This window comes from Tachysurus vachellii, chromosome 7 (assembly GCF_030014155.1).
Source record: "Tachysurus vachellii isolate PV-2020 chromosome 7, HZAU_Pvac_v1, whole genome shotgun sequence".
NCBI classification, from domain to species: domain Eukaryota; kingdom Metazoa; phylum Chordata; class Actinopteri; order Siluriformes; family Bagridae; genus Tachysurus; species Tachysurus vachellii.
In genome coordinates this window covers 2,742,765-2,762,127 of record NC_083466.1, presented here as the reverse complement: position 1 = coordinate 2,762,127, position 19,363 = coordinate 2,742,765, and the positions used below count along the sequence as shown (strand labels likewise).

Sequence of the window (19,363 nt, the reverse complement as noted above, 5' to 3'; positions counted from 1 at the left end):
AGCTGTTCCATTAGCTAACACTGGGTGGTCATTTTCCACTTAGTGGTCTAGTGTTTCTCTTTCGATCCTCTGAGAGCTGATGGCATGCAGCATTTTTGCACACTTCACCTCCCCTGGTCAGGTCATATCAGGGGTTATAATTAAGCTACACACAATGGCTTTTTGTGGATGGTCACTAAAGCCTTCTGGGGATTAAAAGTTTGGCTCTAGAGCGAGCCAGGTTTGATTGAGATTACTGATAGAGACGAGAGGCACAGCAGAATCTTTTGTCCTAGCAATAAGGATGGTTGAAGAGGCATGTAGGCCACTTGATACCAGATCTACTTCCTATTTCCCTTGTTGCCTACCCTATAATCAATGGGTTATTAAAAGGGACACGAGTCATATGGGATTGCTTTTTGGGGGGCTGACCACTGAGAAACGGGGCAGGTAATATCACATATATCTGAATACTCTGGAAATCCTGACAGCCTTTTTTTTGTGTGCAGTTTTTTTTTTTTTTTGCCATAATTTATCCCGGTCACCTTGTTATTTATTTTTATTACATAGATAGTTGCATTCTATACTTTTTTTGCAGCAATGACAATGTTACTTTTCAGCAGAACATTCAGTTGGAATGAATTAAAATGAAAACGGACCAAAATTCATTTTCCTTCTAAAAAAAAACAACTCCCTAGAAAGTTACACTGCATGAGAGTCGACTCTTAATGCTAACCCAAAATATTCGGCTCAAAGAACCGAATCTTACCAAAAACAACCCATACCTTATAAATGAGTCGAGTAAAAGAGTCGACTCATTTACGTTTGAACCTAATCGTTCAAAAGGCAGCAAGCACATCGCTAATGGGGAACTTGTCGTTCCGCGAGTGACCAGTAGGGGGAAGCATGCACTCTGCTTCACACCGGGTGGGTGTCGCTCCATCTGCTGTGTTTGACAACAGCCAAGTAAGAGCTAACAGACAACAAAATCTGCTATTTAACTACGAATATATTTATTTTGCCTGTTAATTAGACGTGAAGCTCGTACGTTTCTTCCTAGTTAGACCGCTTGCGAAACGTGCAGCTAGGGCTATATAGGGCGCAACGTTGGCTCTGTCCCAAACGCCTGCCTACGTGTTGTATAAGCGCACTACCTAGGAGGCGAGAGAACGACGTATACGCGAGGGTGTAGTGCACTACATAGTGCTCACTGAGTGATTCGGGATGTAACCATTGTTTGCGTTAGTTAACGATGCTAGCGATGGATTGTTTTGGATTGTGGTGTTTGTTGTTAATGTGAATGCTCACAGCTAACCGTTTAAATCATAGTACGATTTATTTATTTTTTATTTTATTTTTTAATAACAACTTTAACTTTTTATTAGAATCCCAACCCGTAACTATTAAAATATACGCGGTTTGTTTTTAGCCTGCTAAGCTAACATAAAATGTATACATAAGCTAAAGGGTCCAAATAAATAAAATGCTACGGGTTAGTTAGCATGTTATGTTTATTAAAAAAAAAATAATAATAATAAAAATACACAACGTTCTGTAGGATTATCTGTTTGGTGAAATGTTATTTTTATATTCTAGAAAAATATATCAGCATTCGTTAGCATGAACAACTAGCTAGTTTAGTCGTAGCTAAGTAAACACAAACAAGCTAAATGACATGTCTGGGGTGAACAAAATAAAGGCAAACAGCTTCATTGTTTGTCTCTCTCTCTCTCTCTCTCTCTCTCTCTCTCTCTCCTGGTTTTAAGGAAGATGTCTGCTCTGGAGAGATGACTTAATGTGCAAGGGTTTAAAGACCGTGTTTACAATCACGTCAGGGTTTGTACAAGTGAGTATTTTTGAAATTATTAGTTCACATTTATTATAACTATTAGTTAGATCCGTGTCTGTAATCTGGTCCCAAGTCTGATTTTCTTTCTGTTAAAGGTCCAGTGGGGAACGTTTTACATTTATGACTAGTACAAATAATATGTAGAAATCATCAAAAGTGATACTTGAAGCCAAAAAAAAAAAAAAAAAAAAAACAGTTTGGAAAGCAGACTTCCTGTCTGTGATGTATGTTTGGATTTGGATTGATGTCCTGTCAGTCATTTTATAGCCACGCCCCTTAAAACCATCCCTTCAACTTTGTCCTCGTTCATGATGAGAAGATTCATGTGTAGGGAAACTTTTGAACTGCTGTCAGTTTTGTACATGGGTGAAAATATAGGCAGGTTCTATGAATAAAAAAAAACATTTAAATCCTAATTTGATCTATTTAGCTTGTAGAGAACTTATTTAATTAATTTTTTTTTGCTATTCTAACACCACTATTTTGCAATCAAAGCTCTAAGGCAAAAAACTCAAAATAGGCTGAAGATCGCAGTCGGTGCGGTTGAAGGAGAATCGTTCGACTTTTTTTTTTTTTTTTTTTTTTTTATTGTCTTGCTGCTCTGTTTCAGTCGCTTCAGTACTTTCCTGGTTGCCATGGCGATGTCACCCCAACGTCGGAGTGTGTTGGCACCTCTGCTTCTGTCCGAATAACTCTACGAGGGGTCTCGCTTTTATTGTGAAACGATCAACCCCCAGCATAATACCGTTTATAATAAAAAAGATGGTGTGTGTATATAGTGGTTATGTAGCAAATGACTGCAGTTTCACAGGTGTCAAAAAAAAAAAACCCACACAATAAGACCATTTTCTGGCTCCTCTCTTCAACCTCTCACTGCGTCTCTCTTTCACAGTGCAGTGAACCAGATGGGTCATCGCTGCACCCGAGTCCTGTTCCTCGCGCTGCTCCAGGCGTTGCAGACCTTAGCCGAAGGTACAAACATTTCATAAAGACAGCATGCTTTTTCAGACAGAACATATAGAAGGTCCTTGAGTGCATTTTGTTTGTCCTTTGACGGTTATGGAGATGTTTTGACCTATTAAGAGCTCCCTGAAAAGCAGACACACATTCATCTGTTGGGGACAACAATGATTTGTAAACGAGTTAGCCGATTAATCCGTTTCTAAAATTATGTTATGTGGGTAGTTGGAACACACATTTGTTAGCAGTAAACAGAAACTTGTGTGTGTGTGTCCGTCCAGATGGCTCCATCCAGTGTGTGTGCATGGGCAGGGACTGCATGGCCCAGCAGTGTAAAGGTGATCAGTGCTACTCTTCCGTGACCGTCAGAGACGGCGTGCGCTCGTTGCACCGCGGCTGCCTGATTGGCCCCGACAGCAGGAGCTTGACCTGCTTGGCTTCTCCCTCGGCCAGTCACGTGATAGAATGCTGCGCTCAACCCATGTGCAACGCCAACACCTCAGTGGACTCCCTGATTCAGCTGCTGCTCAGGAGTAAGGAGGATGTATCTCCTGTACTTACAACACCGTGCGATAGGAAGCAGTGGTGTATAATCTATAAACTATATCAAAATATTTGTGAAGCAAATGTAGGTGGGGAGAATTAATATGGCAGAACGTTAATAGATTTTTCTGTAATAATAATACAAAACACACACACGAGGAGGAGGAGCATCCAAGCATCCTGTCATGTACAAGGTGTCATGGCCCGGAAAATAGGATAAAAAAAGTTAAAAAGTGTCTTCTATCTCTTCACATTGCAGATCCAGAGGGAGAGCCCATGCATTACACTGTAGAGACTCTGGTACTGTTGGTCCTGGTCCCTTTAGCCATATTGGTGCTGCTCGCCGTGCTGGCCGTGTCCGTATGCCGGCGTCTGCACCCGCGCCGCCTGGAGCGACTGCACGAGTTTGACACGGAGCAGGGTGCCATCGATGGCCTCATCGCCGCCAACGTGGGCGACAGCACCCTGGCGGTATGAACTCTAACTGCACTGTAATAACACTTAACTACATATTTAATCCTGTACAACAGTCATTGTTAAGCGGTAACCTCTGGGCAGCTGCAGCCAGGTTTAGCCACATTAGTGGTTCTGTGCAGCTGTATTTCATGATTCCAGGCTTATACACTTCTAAAGCACACGGAAAACGTCTCAACGCATTCGTATTCATTACGGTTTGTTCCTTTGTTGCACAGGACCTGCTGGATCATTCCTGCACGTCGGGCAGCGGCTCAGGTCTGCCATTCCTGGTACAGAGGACAGTCGCGCGCCAGATCAGTCTGGTGGAGTGTGTCGGTAAGACCAGCAAAAAAACACTGCTTGTTTTGCAGGAATTCACACGAGCTACTCAACTATTTAACGTTCAGTTATAATCCTAGCACTTTAACAGACTGGGTGTAGATGCAGCCATGCATGTAAAGTTCCCTTTAATAACTTAATAACTAAATTCAAAAACATAGCGATTCACCGGCGCTGTGAGAGGTTTCATAACGGTTTCATTCTAACTTTAACGATAACTCTGGTACGTCCTGTAACGTGTACTATTTAGCCAGCGTCGTCGATTTATACAGATATGTTGGTCCACCAGGGAAAGGACGATACGGAGAGGTGTGGAGAGGACAGTGGCAGGGAGAGAACGTAGCTGTGAAAATTTTCTCCTCCCGGGATGAGAAGTCGTGGTTCCGTGAAACAGAAATCTACAACACTGTTCTGTTACGGCACGAAAATATATTGGGTGAGCCACATATTTTTTTTTTTAAGTTCAAATAGATGAATGAATGAGGGTTTGAAGGTGTTGACCGTGACCGTGTCTGTTCAGGGTTCATGGCGTCGGACATGACGTCCCGCAACTCGAGCACGCAGCTGTGGTTGATCACACACTACCACGAGCACGGCTCGCTGTACGATTACCTGCAGCGCACCGCCGTGTCCGCGCCTGACGCCCTGAACATGGCCACCTCGGTGGCCAGCGGGCTGGTGCACCTGCACGCCGAGATCCTGGGCACAGAGGGCAAGCCGGCCATCGCCCACCGCGACCTCAAGAGCAAAAACATCCTGGTGAAGAAGGACATGCGCTGCTGCATCGCAGACCTTGGTATTAATAATAATAATAATAATAAGATGCAAGATTAAATTTGACAATTGTTATATATTTCGATCCGAACTTTCAGTTTTTTGTCTTTTCACTGTCAGGTTTGGCGGTCACTCACACACAAGCAGACAATCAGCTGGACGTCGGGAACAACCCCAAAGTGGGCACCAAGCGCTACATGGCCCCCGAGGTGCTGGACGAGACGATTCAGATGGACTGCTTTGACGCTTATAAGAGAGTGGACATCTGGGCGTTTGGCTTGGTGCTGTGGGAGATCGCCCGACGCACCTACAGTAACGGTCAGCAACATCCAAATATACAGTATTTTCATAATATCAACATGAGTTCGGTTGAATTCTACGGAAGCGTATTGCATTCACTTGAGGAAAAAAAAATCTACTCTTTTTCTGAATTAACGAGTTAATTATCTCAGATCTCCGAGATAATTATCTCAAAATTAACGAGTTAATTTTTATTCATGAATTTTTCATGAATAAAAAAAATCTTCTCTGTTTTTCTGAATTATGAGATCATTTTTCATAAAAAAAAAAAAAAAAAAAAAAATTTAATTGTTCTGTTTTTCTGAATTAATGAGATCCCTCAAAATCCTGCCAGGAGCTCTATTTTAGGTGGATTGCATGGAAGTAAACATGTCCCGCCTTTCAAGTTTAATCCGGTTTTATTTTACTTTGGGTTTGAGACATTGGGAGATACTGCTGTCTTTAAGTAATATAAATGGTGTTGTTATTAGTGCGTCAACTTTGCGCAGACACCTCAAGACTTTGCGCCTGTTCAGACGAAAAGAACATTCTGATCTGCTTGACGTTGCTGTGTTTCTCCAGGATCAGTCAAACCGATATGGTACTGTATGCTTCACGGATATAAGATGATGCATCCGAAATGCATTCAGGCTGGTTATGTGGTGACACAAGAGACAATCAGGCAATTGTTGAAAATACTGGATGGAGTGCAACCGAGGCGACGGAATCGTCTTCGGCGACGTTTGTATCATAATCCAGGCCCGAACGTTTTATGGCATGTTGATTTATATGATAAACTCAAACCATATGGGATCTGCATCAATGGTGCAATCGACGGGTTTTCACGAATGGTGATACGGCTACCGTGAAGCAGACCATATCGGTTCAACTGATCTATTCATGAAAAATTCTCTCATAATTCTGAGATAATTAACTCGTTAATTCAGAAAAACAGAGTAGATTTTTTTCCTCAAGTGAATGCAATACGCTTCCGTAGAATTCGGCTTTAAAGCGCTTTAAACGTTTTACGTTGTCTCAAAGCAGCTTTACAGAAACATAGAATAAAAATGACTGTACATAGCGACATATAGTAAAAGCACCGTATGTAGGTGAAATGTTCGAACTCTTCGGCTCGGGTGAATAACACTGTATAGCAGTCATCAGACATGCTTGTTGCTGATTGGCTGCAGGGATCGTGGAGGACTACAAGCCTCCGTTCTACGACCTGGTACCCAACGACCCCAGCTTTGAGGACATGCGCAAAGTGGTGTGTGTGGAGCAGCAAAGACCTTTCATCCCCAATCGCTGGTTTTCTGATCCGGTACATACTAGTTTCACTGAACACACACACACACACACACACACAAGAATATCTCCAGATACCCCTTTGTTTGTGATAGTTCAGGAGGTTTAGATCCAGCTCCTCTAATTAAACGAACCACTAAAGCACACAGCACATTACAGTCACTTATCCAACCTGTTACTTTTCTTTGTGGAGTTAAAACCCCTGACTTGTGTCCATTTCCCCCCCACAGACCCTCTCAGCCCTGGTGAAGCTGATGAAGGAGTGCTGGTACCAAAACCCTTCAGCCCGACTGACGGCGCTGCGCATTAAAAAGACTCTGGATAAAATCCTCAGCTCGTTAGAGAAGGGAAAACCGGACTACTGAGCCGAGACTTTGGAACATTGTGTTTTTGTTTTGTTTTGTTTTTCTGATTTGGGATCAGCATCCTCAAGCGTCAGAACCCTTGAATCTCGTATCCAGGTTCCCGGAAAGCCGAGTCAAGAGGAAACGCGAGTCGTCGCCCAGGACCGTATGTAAGCCGAGTTCACTCTCGTCTCGGCTGCACGATTACCAGGGAGGTGATCCTAGATCTGAGATTGGTGGGGTTCTTTTTTCTTCCCCCCAACAGCAGTGTGAAACATAACGCTGGAAATTCTGCATACTTGAGCAAATTTTTTTTTAAAAATTTTTTTAATTTGCGAGAAGTGGAGCTGTGATTTAAAGCCACTTCTCCACGCTGTCAGTCGTGGCATTCGAGGGCAGGCACATGCCCTCTTTTTGACACCGCCATATCGTTTCTTCCGCGTGCCTGCATGATAAAAGCCATTGGAACGCTTGCGCATCTAGCAGCAGCCTCTCTCTCTCTCTCTCTCTCTCGCTCTCTCTATCCCTCTATACCTTGCCTTCGTGCTCTCTTACTCTCAGTTGACAATCGCACACTGCTCAGTGGTCTCTGCACTATTAGGCAGCCTCCCCACCCCCACCCCCACCTCCCCAAATACGACTCTCTCAAAGCTGTGGTGATGGTTTTTAAAGCATTAACACTTTTTCTCTCCGCTTTACTCTACCTATAACCTGAGTGTCCCAGGTTCAGTGTGAATTTGAGAATAGTATGCAGACTGATGTAAAAACGCCTGTACTCATAACCGCGCTTCTCACGTGTGCAGTGCCTGTTTTGTTTTTTTTTGTTTTTTTTAAGGAATAACGTCTCATAAAGCTCTAGAGTAAAGCACTAACGTTTTATACCATGAACTCTCGATCTCGACTACAGCACTATAAATATCCTGAGCCTGTCTGTTCACTTAAAACCTTGATACAGCGAAGTGATTTTTTTTTTTTTCCCCCATTAGAGCTTTACGTGGCAGTATTGAGTTATCAGATTAACACTATAACAGACAGAAAGCGTAAAGACGTAGATCGTATCGTCGCGCGAATCAGGACTATCGCTACACGTCGCAAACCGTGACCGTATGCTGACGTAACGTAACACTTTTAAAAATAGGAATACTAAGAGTAGGAAGTGAAGACACGCGGCTTTGGTTCATACGGCGTGTTTTCCTCAAGGACGTCTCGATTCGTCCGTCGACGAAGCACCGAGCCTGGGGTGGGTTCGGGGTGTTGAATAATCAGAAAACAAGCCATCAATAAAAAAATGAAAAAAAAAAAAAAACACACAATTTATACTTAAATTGTTCCAAACGAATATTTAGCACACTACATACACTAAGGTGTACACAAACACCCCCCCCCTTTCACCTTCCTTCCACAATGTTACTAACAGATATATTTTCCATTAGACATTTTTTTTTTTACCAAAAGGATGTGTGAATACATCATGCACATTTCACCTGCAAGAAAAAAAAAAAAGATATATCCTCCACAATAATCAAAAGAATTCTCTTTATTGACTAAACGGAAACAGACACAATCCGGTTTATTTACATACATTACAATAAAATCTCATGCTGGGTTTAAAACCAAGTACGTGCTCCTTATTTGTTGTATTCATATCCGCGAGTTCCTGCATCTACGATTCAGCGAATGTTATCAGGAAGTGTCTTATATGGGTTGAGGATCCCTTTGGGATCCAGCATGGTCTTAAAGTCGGCCATGAGGCGTACGGCTTCCTGAGACTTACTGTAGTAGATGTAGTTTCTCTTCTTCAGCCCGAGGCCGTGTTCGGCGCTGATGCTTCCCTGCCACTTGCGCGTCCACTCGTACACATAAGGCTCGATCGCCGCCAGAAGTGCTGCGTCTCCGGCGGGAGACGTGACGTTCAAATGAAGATTGCCGTCACCTGAAGCGATTAGAGATCAGAGGTTTGGACGTCGGGTTCAGGCAGCCGATAAATGAACGGTGCGAATCGCGTGATCGTACCTACGTGTCCGTAGCCCACTACGTTCTTTGCTTGGCTTCCCAAATGCGCTCTCATGTCAGTGACCAGGTCGTAGATCTTCTCTAGCGGAAGCGAGATGTCATATTTGTACGTGTATCCGTCATGCCTTAGAGCCTCTGTGATCCTCTCTCTAATAGACCAAAGTGCCTGAGGGCGGACAAACGCTTATGTACTTTTGGAATTTGTGGAATTTCGACTACTAATCCTGCGAGTCAGCTACCTTAATTTTAACCTCCTCCGTTGCTACGGTACCGTCCTGGACCAGCGAAGACGCCATGACCTTTTCTAGGAAGTTGTGCAGTTTCTCCTCGTCATGTGCCTCGTTGGATCCTGCCGTCTCGATCACGATGTAAAAAGGGCTCTCTAAAGGGGGGAAAAAAAACGGAGGAAAGAAGGAAGGGAGTAAGAACAGAGTGTTTTAGTTAAACTGTGTGTCTCAAACTACATCCACAACTATAAGTATGAATCTTGATCTGCCACACTAGGCTCCGCCCCCATCATCAGAAGACTTTTTAGCGAGGTCATTGAAAGCATTCAAAATCATTACGACCTATCGATCAGGATCGGGGTGTGTACAATATCTCGGTGTTACTCGTGTACCGGCGATGGGGTTGACGAGCCCGAGATGCTTCTCCACCAAGCTCATGCAGGAGGCGTCTAGGAACTCGAAAGCAGAGAGGATCTCCCCCAACATCCCTCTGCTAATCTGAAATGTCTCCAGAAGCTTCTGGAAGCTGGAGCAGCCTGCAGGAACCGAAAACATGCGCATGCATATACAGTGACTGAACAAAACGGTAGGTGGAACGGGATGACGTCTGATAGATACAGATTGAGGAAGGGTGGGGGGAAAAAAAAAAGGGTGGATGCTTTCAGACTTTCAAACAGATGTTGTTGTAGATAATGTCATGGCAGCAAAATAATATTTGTCGCTTTACGACCGTCGTTTGGAGTACCTAAGAAGGCCACGTTTACAGATTTAGGTTTCCGAGGACAGAGGATGGACAGGGCGGTGATGACACCAAGCGTTCCCTCCGAACCAATGAAGAGCTGCTTCACGTCGTAGCCCGTGTTGTCCTTACGGAGTTTCGCCAGACAGTCCAAAACCCTGCCGCCTGCCAGCACCTGGATTCAGAGTTTCATGACATCTCGAGTAAATATTAGAGACACCTTTTTTATTACGATAGTGTAAGTGTGCAATCCAGTCTCGCTAACGCACCACTTCCAGACCCAGAACCGTCCCTCTGAGGGAGCCGTAGCGCAGTAGGCGAAGCCCGCCCGCATTGGTGGACACGTTGCCACCGATGTGGCAGCTTCCCTTTGCTCCAAGATCTAGAGGCATAACGAAGTCATGCTGTTCCACATACTGAGACAGGCTCTCCAACACGCATCCTGCCTGGCATGTCACAATCCCTGTTAAAAGATGGCTACATTCCGTTAAAAAGTACAACACCGACAGCTGCAGAAGGTTTTGATCACAGTTCTGCTGTGGATTCAAGGACAAAACGGTCGTGCCTGAGATGCTGTCGAAGGCGAGGACTCGGTTCATGAGCGCAGTGGACAGGATGATCTCATCGAACACGGGAACACTCCCCCCCACAAGCCCCGTGTTTCCACCCTGAGGACACACGGCCAGGTTCTTCTCATTGCAGTACCTGTAATTGGTCGAGTCATCAACAAGTAATTGGTTTTAAGTGTCCGTAATACAACAATATGAGTAATTTCACGAATCAGTGAGGGAGTTACGGGACAGACTGTTAACTTAACGTGCTATAACCTGAGAATCTGAGAGACCTCTTCTGTCGTCTTCGGTCGTAACAGAACCACGCTACTACCTGCGCAGGGAAAAAATAGGGAGCATTTCTAAGATTAACTAACAAAAAAAAAAAAAAAAGTCATGAATTGACTGGAATCTTTCCCTCCTTGAAATCATGGTTACCATGGGCCCACTCGAAGTGCTTTCCATTCACCTTTCGTCGACTTGAGCCAGTCGACGTTGCAGGACTCCAACACATCCGGGTCTGTGACGGTTCTCCCTGGGAGATGTTGGCTAAAGAAGTTGATGTCTTCAGGCATGACTCTGGAGAAAGGTCGGCGAGTCGGGGCTGCATCGTGTGTGTAACGCGGTCGCGTCCGGTCTGCTGTACGATTAAAATACAATTCATCTTTTTAAGAATTTAATTATGGTTTATTAAAGCCTGTAACGAAGGATAAATAAAGCTATTCTGACACATTCTTACACATAAGCTAATACGGATAATAATTTAATTATCGCTTTATATTTCCCTGTATGATCCATGTATGAGGATTAATGCTGTTACCAGATGCACTATGTGTCAAATCTGCGAGGCAGAGACACAAAGATCTGCTATATTGAGTCCAGTACTGTGGTGTTTGTGAACACTAATGACTGACCGGTGACGGTTTTGTGGACAGTCACACTGCAGGTGTGTGGGTTTAGCCACCGGGAAGCAAAGTACAGCGTCCGGAGCTGATGAAATCTCTGAAACACCACCATAACTATCGGGGTAAAGGAGGAAGAAAAAAGCAAATGAGACGTTAATAAACTGTAAATGCAGTTCCAGGTTTAGTTCACAGACAACTGAAACGACTTTCTGGAAAATACCAGAAAACATCCTGTACACGCCTTCAACTATCGCCGCCTCTTCCAATATGGCGGTCACAGGGACGCATCTCTGGTTTAAAATGAAAGCTCACCCGCTCCAATATGGCGACTACTGCGTCACTTATTATGTAGCTTTGTAGAAGCCAACATTCTGTTCTCCTATTTAAGCTTAGACAAAAATTTATCAAGAGTAACTCCTCCTAGGGCTTTCGAGCCACATGAACCAAATTCAGATATGTTGTAGACCCTGGTCTGAAGTTTGTTGCTATTACTTTTATAAGCGATCCGAGTACCGGTACTTCCGGTACCGGGTCTCAAAGTGGCCTTTTTTCCCATAGACTCCCATTATAAACTTTGGAGGTTTATAACTCGGCAAGCTTTCGAACTATCTAGACCAAACTCGACCAGCTCCTTTAGGGTGATACTCTAAGGTTTAAATTGGTGTACCGACTGGCCTTCCGGTTGTGCCGAAGCCCCGCCCCCAATATATGCAAAATCAAAAAATTTTGCACAACATGGACATGTGACATATCAAAACACTCAGAACAATGAGGGGAACTTCCTCAGGAGAATTCGGATGACGTCACATGCTCGTCTCCAATTGCCTCCAAATGTTTTGGCACCCTACCTTTCTGTCCACTTGCCTCCAAAAGTAACACTGACCCTTATGTCCACTCGCCTCCAAAAAGCACCGGCCTTTGCGAATACTTGCCTCGTCAAAGCCAACATCAAAGTTTGTTGCAACGAACTTTACAATCTAGTTTATTTATTTATTTATTTTTGACACTCGACAAGTGTTTTAAAGTCACTAATTTATAGCGCACCAAAATTTGCGGAATTGTGCGGTAAATTTAGGACGGTTTGATAAAATAGCACAAGCCGTAAGAATAGCAGTATGACAGCTCGCCTCGCTCAAAGCTTGACCTTTCCAATATGGCGGACATAAAGCCGTATCGTCCCATAGACGTGCACCCTCCAATATGGCGGAATTAACAACGTCTCCAGCAACAAGCTTTTAATACGCGTCTTCCGTTCTACCTTTTATATAGAGAGCAGCTTTTATTTCATGCGCTATAAGTCCACTTATACAAGTTGACCCAATTTAAAGTTGGGTTTTGCTTTTTTTTTTTTTTTTAGCTATGATTTAATAAACAAAACGTGTTGTGGGATTTAAAGTCACTTACTGCAGGATTTAGCTGGAATTATCCATTCATTTAGACACGCAATAAAGCAGGTGATGGATTTTTTATAACCGTGAAAAAAAACAAAAACGTGAAAAAAAACAAACAAACAAACGTCTGAATGTCAACACAGACACGACTTCTTGTGTTGCTTTTTCTTCGTTGCCCGAGATCCGGCTACTAAAATGAGCAGCAGCGCCGCCTGCCGGATTGGTGTAAAAGCTAGGATTTAAAAACAAATGACAACCTTCTTAAAAAAATCATCACGATAATCTAGTAAACGCCCAAACCCCCAACCCTGGAGGTTCGATTCCCGCCTCCGCCTTGTGTGTGTGGAGTTCTCCCCGTGCCTCGGGGGTTTCCTCCGGTTTCCTCCCCCGGTCCAAAGACATGCATGGTAGGTTGATTGGCATCTCTGGAAAATTGTCTGTAGTGTGTGATTGTGTGAGTGAATGAGTGTGTGTGCCCTGTGATGGGTTGGCACTCCGTCCAGGGTGTATCCTGCCTTGATGCCCGACGACGCCTGAGATAGGCACAGGCTCCCCGTGACCCGAGGTAGTTCAGATAAGCGGTAGAAGATGAGTGAGTGAGAGTGAGTAGTTAAATGAAAACACAACACACTGATCTTAAAAATTCAGACATGGCACGCATAACTCGGTTTGTGTACGCGAGGTGCCGATACTTCTGAAAGAGTCGTATAACATTCACACAAACGTTTTTGAACTCATAGACAGAAAAATAGTTTATTTTATAATCTGCTGTACAGAGAGGATTTACAGTTCTCTCCACAGATAGTAACGTTAATGTGTTCTATAGTACAATAACGAGCTAGCCGATTCTAAAAGAAAAAAAAAATCAAATTCACACGTTCTCGAATTTGGCTAGTCATAACTGGTGAGTTCAGCAAGAATAAATAGGTGTTTCCCATCATCCATGTATCCACATCATCAATGTCCTTAATGGTAATCATTTGTTAAGAAAAATCAACAAGGTCCTTAAACAGAACCGCATGCCAGGTAACCAAGAGCATGATGTCTCCTCTTTGGGTCGTAAATTCATAACAGAATGGTTTCAACCAGGTTTAGAACATGACCTGGGCCCTGAAGTGAGTCTGCTTGGTCACGTTGCTGTTCATTCCCATCCTCAAAATCCACTTAGACTTCATCCTCTGTACGTACCGCATGTCCTTCTGCTGCTGGACGGCCGAGCCTTTACCTGAAACGCACACACACAAACAAACAACACTTACTACAAATATATGAGCCACATCAGCAAATAACAACAACAAGTAATGAACAGAACAATTGGGACTAAAAGAAAAGAAAAAGAAAAAAAAAAAGTTTTCCGTATTATGCAAACTGAAGTGGGTGGAACTTAGAAATGATCGTAAGTCTGTTTACTTCAACTCTGTGGAAAAAAATGTGCTTGGACCCCTAATAATAATAATAATAATAAGGAAGCTCCTCACCAGATTCTCCAGCCCAGCCCAGAGCACGGTACTGCTTCAGCACTCGGCCCACAGCGCGCTGGTTGTGTACAGGTACCAGCTCCCTCTCTGCCCCGAAACGCTGCTTATAGTAACGCATCAGTGAGCGGTGACCGATCTTCGCCCCTACAGCGGCACAAAAAAAGCAAGTGTCAGACACCAGCATGATAAACTGTCCTCGGTCTATCTCAGTATACCTAGTAGCTTCTCTACTTCTGTGCGTTTCTCACAGAGTGATGTCATACGTACCGGACGGCAGCGTGAGCTCGAGAGTATCGTCGTCATACTCCACCGCCTTGTCTTCGGGAAGCACGCCGTCCTTCATTTCTGCATCGGAACCATCATGAGCGTCTGGGTAGCTACTCCTAATTACACACACACACACACACACCATGTACAACATGTCTCTCTTAGTAAAGTTAAAAAAAAAAAACTTATTAACTTACAGTTCCAAAGATCTGACAAACGCAATCAAAACACTCAATTATTAGTCTTAGGCTTATGCGGTATGATTTTAACCATTTCTATAGAAACCGAATTTACTAGCAAAGCTGCCAACCAATCATAATAGAGAATGAAGCAACACCAAGTTAAGCTGAACAATGTTGACGTTTTACCTCGAGGAAACCGGACGTACCTGAAGTCGTAGAAGTCGGCAAACTCGAGTGCTGCGTCTCCATCGGTGTGGAGTTTGCAGTGGCTTTTGTCGGTCATGTGCGCCTGCACCGCTTCGGTCGAGTAGAACGACTTCCCTTTTTCATTACACCATAAACAAACTTTGCCAAAACCCACCTTTTCTCCTGTAGGGGAGTGAAGTAAAGAATAAAAGCGGAGTGTTACAAAGCACTGACAATGGAGACACCTTCCACCTGAGGTGCTGTTACAGAACGTTAATCGATATCTGACCGCTCAGACTCACCCAGGTATGCGAGGAGTCCTCTCAGATCAACCAGGTACTCGATGTCGGGGATGAAGAAGCTGTGCTCTTTGGTCATGTGGGCCACATTTTTGCTCAAAGAGTGTGAATGGTGCAAACAGAACAGACAGTCAGTTACAGGGATGGATCCTGGAGCCGGAGCAGGCGTGGCTACGCTGTCCTCTTCCATCTGCTGCTCTTCATCAGCTTCCATCTCCTCCTCCTCCTCCTCATCAACATCTTCCCATTCTTCTTGAGAAGTCATTAATTAGTATTTTTGAATCATAATTATTCACTCCCTCCACATCTGGGTAAAAAAAAAAAAAAAAAAAAAAAAAAAAAAGAAAACTCACCTTCATCCACAGCATCCTCCTCCACTTCATCATCCTCCTCCTGAGCGATCTTCTTGGCTTGCCGCTCAAACCACTCTAGCCTTGGTGCTTTTTCCGGTCTCTTCCTACTCTGCCTGTCTGTGGGGGTGGCTCCTGAGTGGGCTTGCCTCTGTTTCTGCCTCAGCCCCTCCCTCATGACTTTCTGAATCGCCTCGTTCTGAGCGTCCTTGTCCAGCTCAGCTCCTTTCTCCAGGTTCTTCTCGTTCATGCGCTGCACTGCTTCCTGGGCAGCGGCCACGGCTTTCTTCTCAGCTTGCTGGTGCTTATGCGACTGTAGGTGGTTGTTGTAGGCATTGTCGGTGGAGAACTTCTTGTTGCACGTGGTGCAGGTTGCGAGGCTGTGCGCATCTGCCAGCTGCTGTTCGGCGGCCGCACGTTGAGCCAGGACACGCTCCTGGAAGTTCTCTGCGGTGACTGGTGGCATGTTGGCTACCTTACGCTTCAGGTTGTAGCGGTGCCAGTCAGTCTTGTAGTGCGCACGTTGCACGTCAGCGTCAGAGAACTGAACGCGGCAGCTGATACAGGTGTACGAAGACATCACAGCTGTCCAGAGACACAAAAACACAAGCTTTATTTGTTTATCCATTCGAGATTATCCACTGACCCAAGCCTCAGGATGGGGATTTTGAGGATTATAATTACACTCAACTGACGTCTTTTTCTCTGCGCACTTTCCAATGCATTTTTACTGATAAGGTCCAGATGAATTCCTCAAATTTGTTCCTGTTCACATTTGTACCAGGTCTAATCAGGGTCTGTAATACTGTTAGTACCTCTGGGAAGGCTTTATGGTCAAGTTACACCACACAGCCTGGGTTTATTTCTTAAAACAGTTTATTGTACACTACACATCACAGAAGCCCTTATTTATGGTTTTGTGTAGAACATCCTCATCTTCATCCTAATCCTCCCTGGTTTTGTGTAGAACATCCTCATCCTAATCCTCATCCTCCCTGGTTTTGGTGATGAGGATTAGGATGTTCTACACAAAACCAGGGAGGATGAGGATTAGGATGTTCTACACAAATCCAGGGAGGATTAGGATGATGATGAGGATGTCCTAAACAAAACCAGGGAGGATGAGGATGTTCTACACAAAACCATCATCCTCATCCTCATCCTCCCCTGGGTTTTTTTTGTAGAACATCCTCACCCTAATCCTCATCCTCCCATCCTGTTATTTGTGTACCTAATAATCTGCCATGTCATGATTCCTTTTCACACAATCCTGCTTTGGTTTAGTGAACAGATTACAGACGTCACTGATTAGTAAACAACACTAATGAACAACACAACTAGTGAACACCGCACAAACGGTGTATATAAATATCGTTAAGATTAAAATATCGTCTCACCTGGATGGCAGCAATCCACAGTTTTGTTTTGTGTTTCTTTTTAAAACGCCTTTTTCCTCGAGTTAAACCCCACGTTTATACACGACAAGAAAAACGCAACACGCAACCTTTGAACCGGAAATAAAATAACCGGAACGAAGTGTCATTTGAGTATTTGTCGCCATCTTGTGGTAAAGACGAGTCCGTCAAGCTAAACATACCGACTGATATAATATAATTTAATATAATATAAAATAATATAACATATGATGTGTATTTAAAATGTAAAATAGATAAATACAACTGAATTAGGTCTTTTAGACCAACAAAAATAAGTGATAACAGGAATTAAGTGGATTTATGTTGGATTCAGGTTATGTATTGGTTTTAGATAGATAGATAGATAGATAGATAGATAGATAGATAGATAGATAGATAGATAGAATGTGGGGAGAGGCATAATTAAATATAGTGATAGATAGATAGATAGATAGATAGATAGATAGATAGATAGATAGATAGATAGATACAGTAGAACGTTGTGAGCGACATAAATAGATATAGTGATAGATAGATAGATAGATAGATAGATAGATAGATAGATAGATAGATAGATAGATAGAGTGTGGTGAGCGACATAAATAAATATAGTGATAGATAGATAGATAGATAGATAGATAGATAGATAGAATGTGGTGAGCGACATAAATAAATATAGTGATAGATAGATAGATAGTTAGATAGATAGATAGATAGAATGTGGGGAGAGGCATAATTAAATATAGTGATAGATAGATAGATAGATAGATAGATAGATAGATAGATAGATAGATAGATAGATAGATAGATAGAACTGCTTGTATTCATGCAGGACTACAACAAGGAGACACAATATACACAAATTCCCACCCAAGGTCAATTTCATATATATTATATAATCCACCTACCTGTGTGTTTTTTGGACTGTTGGATTAAACCAAGTGGAGAACCAAGTGGAGAACCAAGTGGAGAACCAGAAGGAAACCAATCAAGGACATGCAGAACACGAGGAAACTCCACACAAGTCTAAGCTAAGGTGAGCCACCATGCAAACAGTCAAGTTTACAGAAAATTATTTCTGATAGTTGATAGACATCAAGAGTAATATTGCAGCTGTATATTTAAGACATAATATAAAATCAATCATTTCAAATATTTTAAGGTTAAAACCCAACCACGGTTCTAGTTCACAATTTCCCTGGATTCCTGCTTTTGCATGATTACACTTAAAAAAAAAAAGACATTAACAAGGCATAACATGGTCAACCTTCTATATCCATCTCCTCTGTTCTGCTGTGGTGAGTGGATTTATTTTTTATTCCCAAGTCAGTAAATTAGATTCTAATTAGAGTCCCAAACCACATACCTGTACGTTACTCTATGCATTGTGTAGGTGTAGTAGAAATAGTACGAGTAGTGTGTTCACACTTAAAATATCAACACGAAGATGTGCACTTCAAGAAGATGGATAATTCATTATAAAGTGCTGAATGATAAGGGACAGGGCTACCAGGTGCTGATGTGGCCAACAACATTCATTCATTCACTCATCTTCTACCGCTTATTCGAACTACCTCGGGTCACGGGGAGCCTGTGCCTATCTCAGGCGTCATCGGGCATCAAGGCAGGATACACCCTGGACGGAGTGCCAACCCATCGCAGGGCACACACACACACACTCTCATTCACTCACGCAATCACACACTAGGGACAATTTTCCAGAGATGCCAATCAACATACCATGCATGTCTTTGGACCGGGGGAGGAAACCGGAGTACCCAGAGGAAACCCCCGAGGCACGGGGAGAACATGTAAACTCCACACACACAAGGCGGAGGCTGGAATCGAACCCCAGCCCTGGAGGTGTGAGGCGAACGTGCTAACCAATAAGCCACCGTGCCCCCTGTGGCCAACAACACTCTGGTGAAAAAGACACCTTACCAAGGGTTTTTAAATTAGCCCTTTAAATTAAGATAGCAGTGTCATGTTACGTACGTTTGATATAGTCAATTACCATAGATTGGGGAATCAGCATTTTTTTTATCTTTGCAAAAAAAAAAAAAAAATATTCTACATTTCTGTTCAGTTTTATGAATTTGACTTAGACTAACGGTAGAGACACAGTGCGGTTAAGATTTACTTCAAATCAGTGATCTCAATAATAGCATGAACTCTATAAATCAGTAAACTAATTTTTTTTTTTTTTTTTGGTTCGTAATGAATTCATTTTTTCGAATTTTTTAAATTGGATTTTGAAATAAAAACGCTGCCGATAAATCAAACCCAAATCCTGGTAGCAAAATAAGCATCAAGATACAAATGAGATGACTTTGAAAGGTTAATTGGTTAAAAACAGTGATGTTTTAGAAAAGATTTCTCTCGTGTTAGAAAGATTTAGAAAGTTAAGAACACCAAGAAATAGCAAGAATGCAACTTGTTTTACGAAAAAAAAAAAGCAGGCGAAGCAGGAGGCCTTGGTAAAAGGGATTACGTTATTTTTATTAGTCTTAAATTTGTATCTACAACGAAGGG

At 43.0% G+C, this 19,363-nt stretch overlaps 3 protein-coding genes across 10 annotated transcripts; 1 reads left to right on the top strand and 2 right to left on the bottom strand.

Annotated features, from left to right (window-relative positions):
• Positions 1 to 838: 838 nt before the first annotated feature.
• Positions 839 to 8,441, top strand: acvr1l (activin A receptor, type 1 like). 3 transcript variants are annotated; one of them, XM_060873889.1, is made up of 11 exons: positions 839 to 945; positions 1,746 to 1,825; positions 2,721 to 2,800; positions 3,070 to 3,321; positions 3,591 to 3,802; positions 4,024 to 4,123; positions 4,416 to 4,562; positions 4,647 to 4,922; positions 5,021 to 5,218; positions 6,370 to 6,500; positions 6,715 to 8,441. In XM_060873889.1, the coding sequence occupies exons 3-11, from the start codon at positions 2,734 to 2,736 to the stop codon at positions 6,847 to 6,849; spliced, it is 1,518 nt and encodes a 505-aa protein (XP_060729872.1). In that variant the 5' UTR covers positions 839 to 945; positions 1,746 to 1,825; positions 2,721 to 2,733; the 3' UTR covers positions 6,850 to 8,441. The 3 variants fall into 3 exon arrangements, with proteins under 3 accessions (XP_060729872.1, XP_060729874.1, XP_060729873.1); XM_060873890.1 differs by lacking the exon at positions 839 to 945 and adding an exon at positions 1,248 to 1,307; XM_060873891.1 differs by lacking the exon at positions 6,715 to 8,441 and having other exon boundaries at positions 6,337 to 6,450.
• d2hgdh (D-2-hydroxyglutarate dehydrogenase) lies at positions 8,336 to 12,841 on the bottom strand. 5 transcript variants are annotated; one of them, XM_060873886.1, is made up of 11 exons: positions 12,668 to 12,839; positions 11,273 to 11,377; positions 10,828 to 10,998; positions 10,635 to 10,692; positions 10,373 to 10,512; positions 10,077 to 10,270; positions 9,814 to 9,982; positions 9,461 to 9,604; positions 9,081 to 9,223; positions 8,842 to 9,007; positions 8,336 to 8,761 (listed from the first exon to the last, which is right to left on the bottom strand). In XM_060873886.1, the coding sequence occupies exons 2-11, from the start codon at positions 11,373 to 11,375 to the stop codon at positions 8,499 to 8,501; spliced, it is 1,551 nt and encodes a 516-aa protein (XP_060729869.1). In that variant the 5' UTR covers positions 11,376 to 11,377; positions 12,668 to 12,839; the 3' UTR covers positions 8,336 to 8,498. The 5 variants fall into 5 exon arrangements, with proteins under 5 accessions (XP_060729869.1, XP_060729868.1, XP_060729867.1 ...); XM_060873885.1 differs by having other exon boundaries at positions 10,077 to 10,512; positions 10,828 to 10,995; positions 12,668 to 12,841; XM_060873884.1 differs by having other exon boundaries at positions 10,077 to 10,512; positions 12,668 to 12,836.
• A 538-nt stretch (positions 12,842 to 13,379) lies between these two features.
• On the bottom strand, positions 13,380 to 16,928 carry znf622 (zinc finger protein 622). 2 transcript variants are annotated; one of them, XM_060873882.1, is made up of 7 exons: positions 16,814 to 16,928; positions 15,420 to 16,001; positions 15,070 to 15,318; positions 14,788 to 14,950; positions 14,400 to 14,515; positions 14,133 to 14,276; positions 13,380 to 13,879 (listed from the first exon to the last, which is right to left on the bottom strand). In XM_060873882.1, exons 2-7 carry the CDS (start codon positions 15,994 to 15,996, stop codon positions 13,746 to 13,748), a joined length of 1,383 nt encoding a protein of 460 aa, XP_060729865.1. In that variant the 5' UTR covers positions 15,997 to 16,001; positions 16,814 to 16,928; the 3' UTR covers positions 13,380 to 13,745. The 2 variants fall into 2 exon arrangements, with proteins under 2 accessions (XP_060729865.1, XP_060729866.1); XM_060873883.1 differs by having other exon boundaries at positions 15,070 to 15,315.
• Positions 16,929 to 19,363: the final 2,435 nt, after the last annotated feature.

What these genes read in the sequence shown, in the direction of transcription:
- d2hgdh (XM_060873884.1), bottom strand. Translation starts at nt 11,375, where the DNA reads ATGGTGGTGTTTCAGAGATTTCATCAGCTCCGGACGCTGTACTTTGCT. An exon ending in CTGGCTCAAGTCGACGAAAG is followed by an intron (nt 10,693 to 10,827) that starts GTGAATGGAAAG and finishes TTCCCTGCGCAG; the next exon opens with GTAGTAGCGTGGTTCTGTTA. An exon ending in CGGTTCTGGGTCTGGAAGTG is followed by an intron (nt 9,983 to 10,076) that starts GTGCGTTAGCGA and finishes CTCTGAATCCAG; the next exon opens with GTGCTGGCAGGCGGCAGGGT.
- znf622 (XM_060873882.1), bottom strand. Translation starts at nt 15,996, where the DNA reads ATGTCTTCGTACACCTGTATCAGCTGCCGCGTTCAGTTCTCTGACGCT. An exon ending in GCCGACTTCTACGACTTCAG is followed by an intron (nt 14,516 to 14,787) that starts GTACGTCCGGTT and finishes GTGTGTAATTAG; the next exon opens with GAGTAGCTACCCAGACGCTC. An exon ending in CGAGCTCACGCTGCCGTCCG is followed by an intron (nt 14,277 to 14,399) that starts GTACGTATGACA and finishes GTGCCGCTGTAG; the next exon opens with GGGCGAAGATCGGTCACCGC.
- acvr1l (XM_060873889.1), top strand. Translation starts at nt 2,734, where the DNA reads ATGGGTCATCGCTGCACCCGAGTCCTGTTCCTCGCGCTGCTCCAGGCG. An exon ending in CAGTCTGGTGGAGTGTGTCG is followed by an intron (nt 4,124 to 4,415) that starts GTAAGACCAGCA and finishes TTGGTCCACCAG; the next exon opens with GGAAAGGACGATACGGAGAG. An exon ending in CTGCTGCATCGCAGACCTTG is followed by an intron (nt 4,923 to 5,020) that starts GTATTAATAATA and finishes TTTCACTGTCAG; the next exon opens with GTTTGGCGGTCACTCACACA.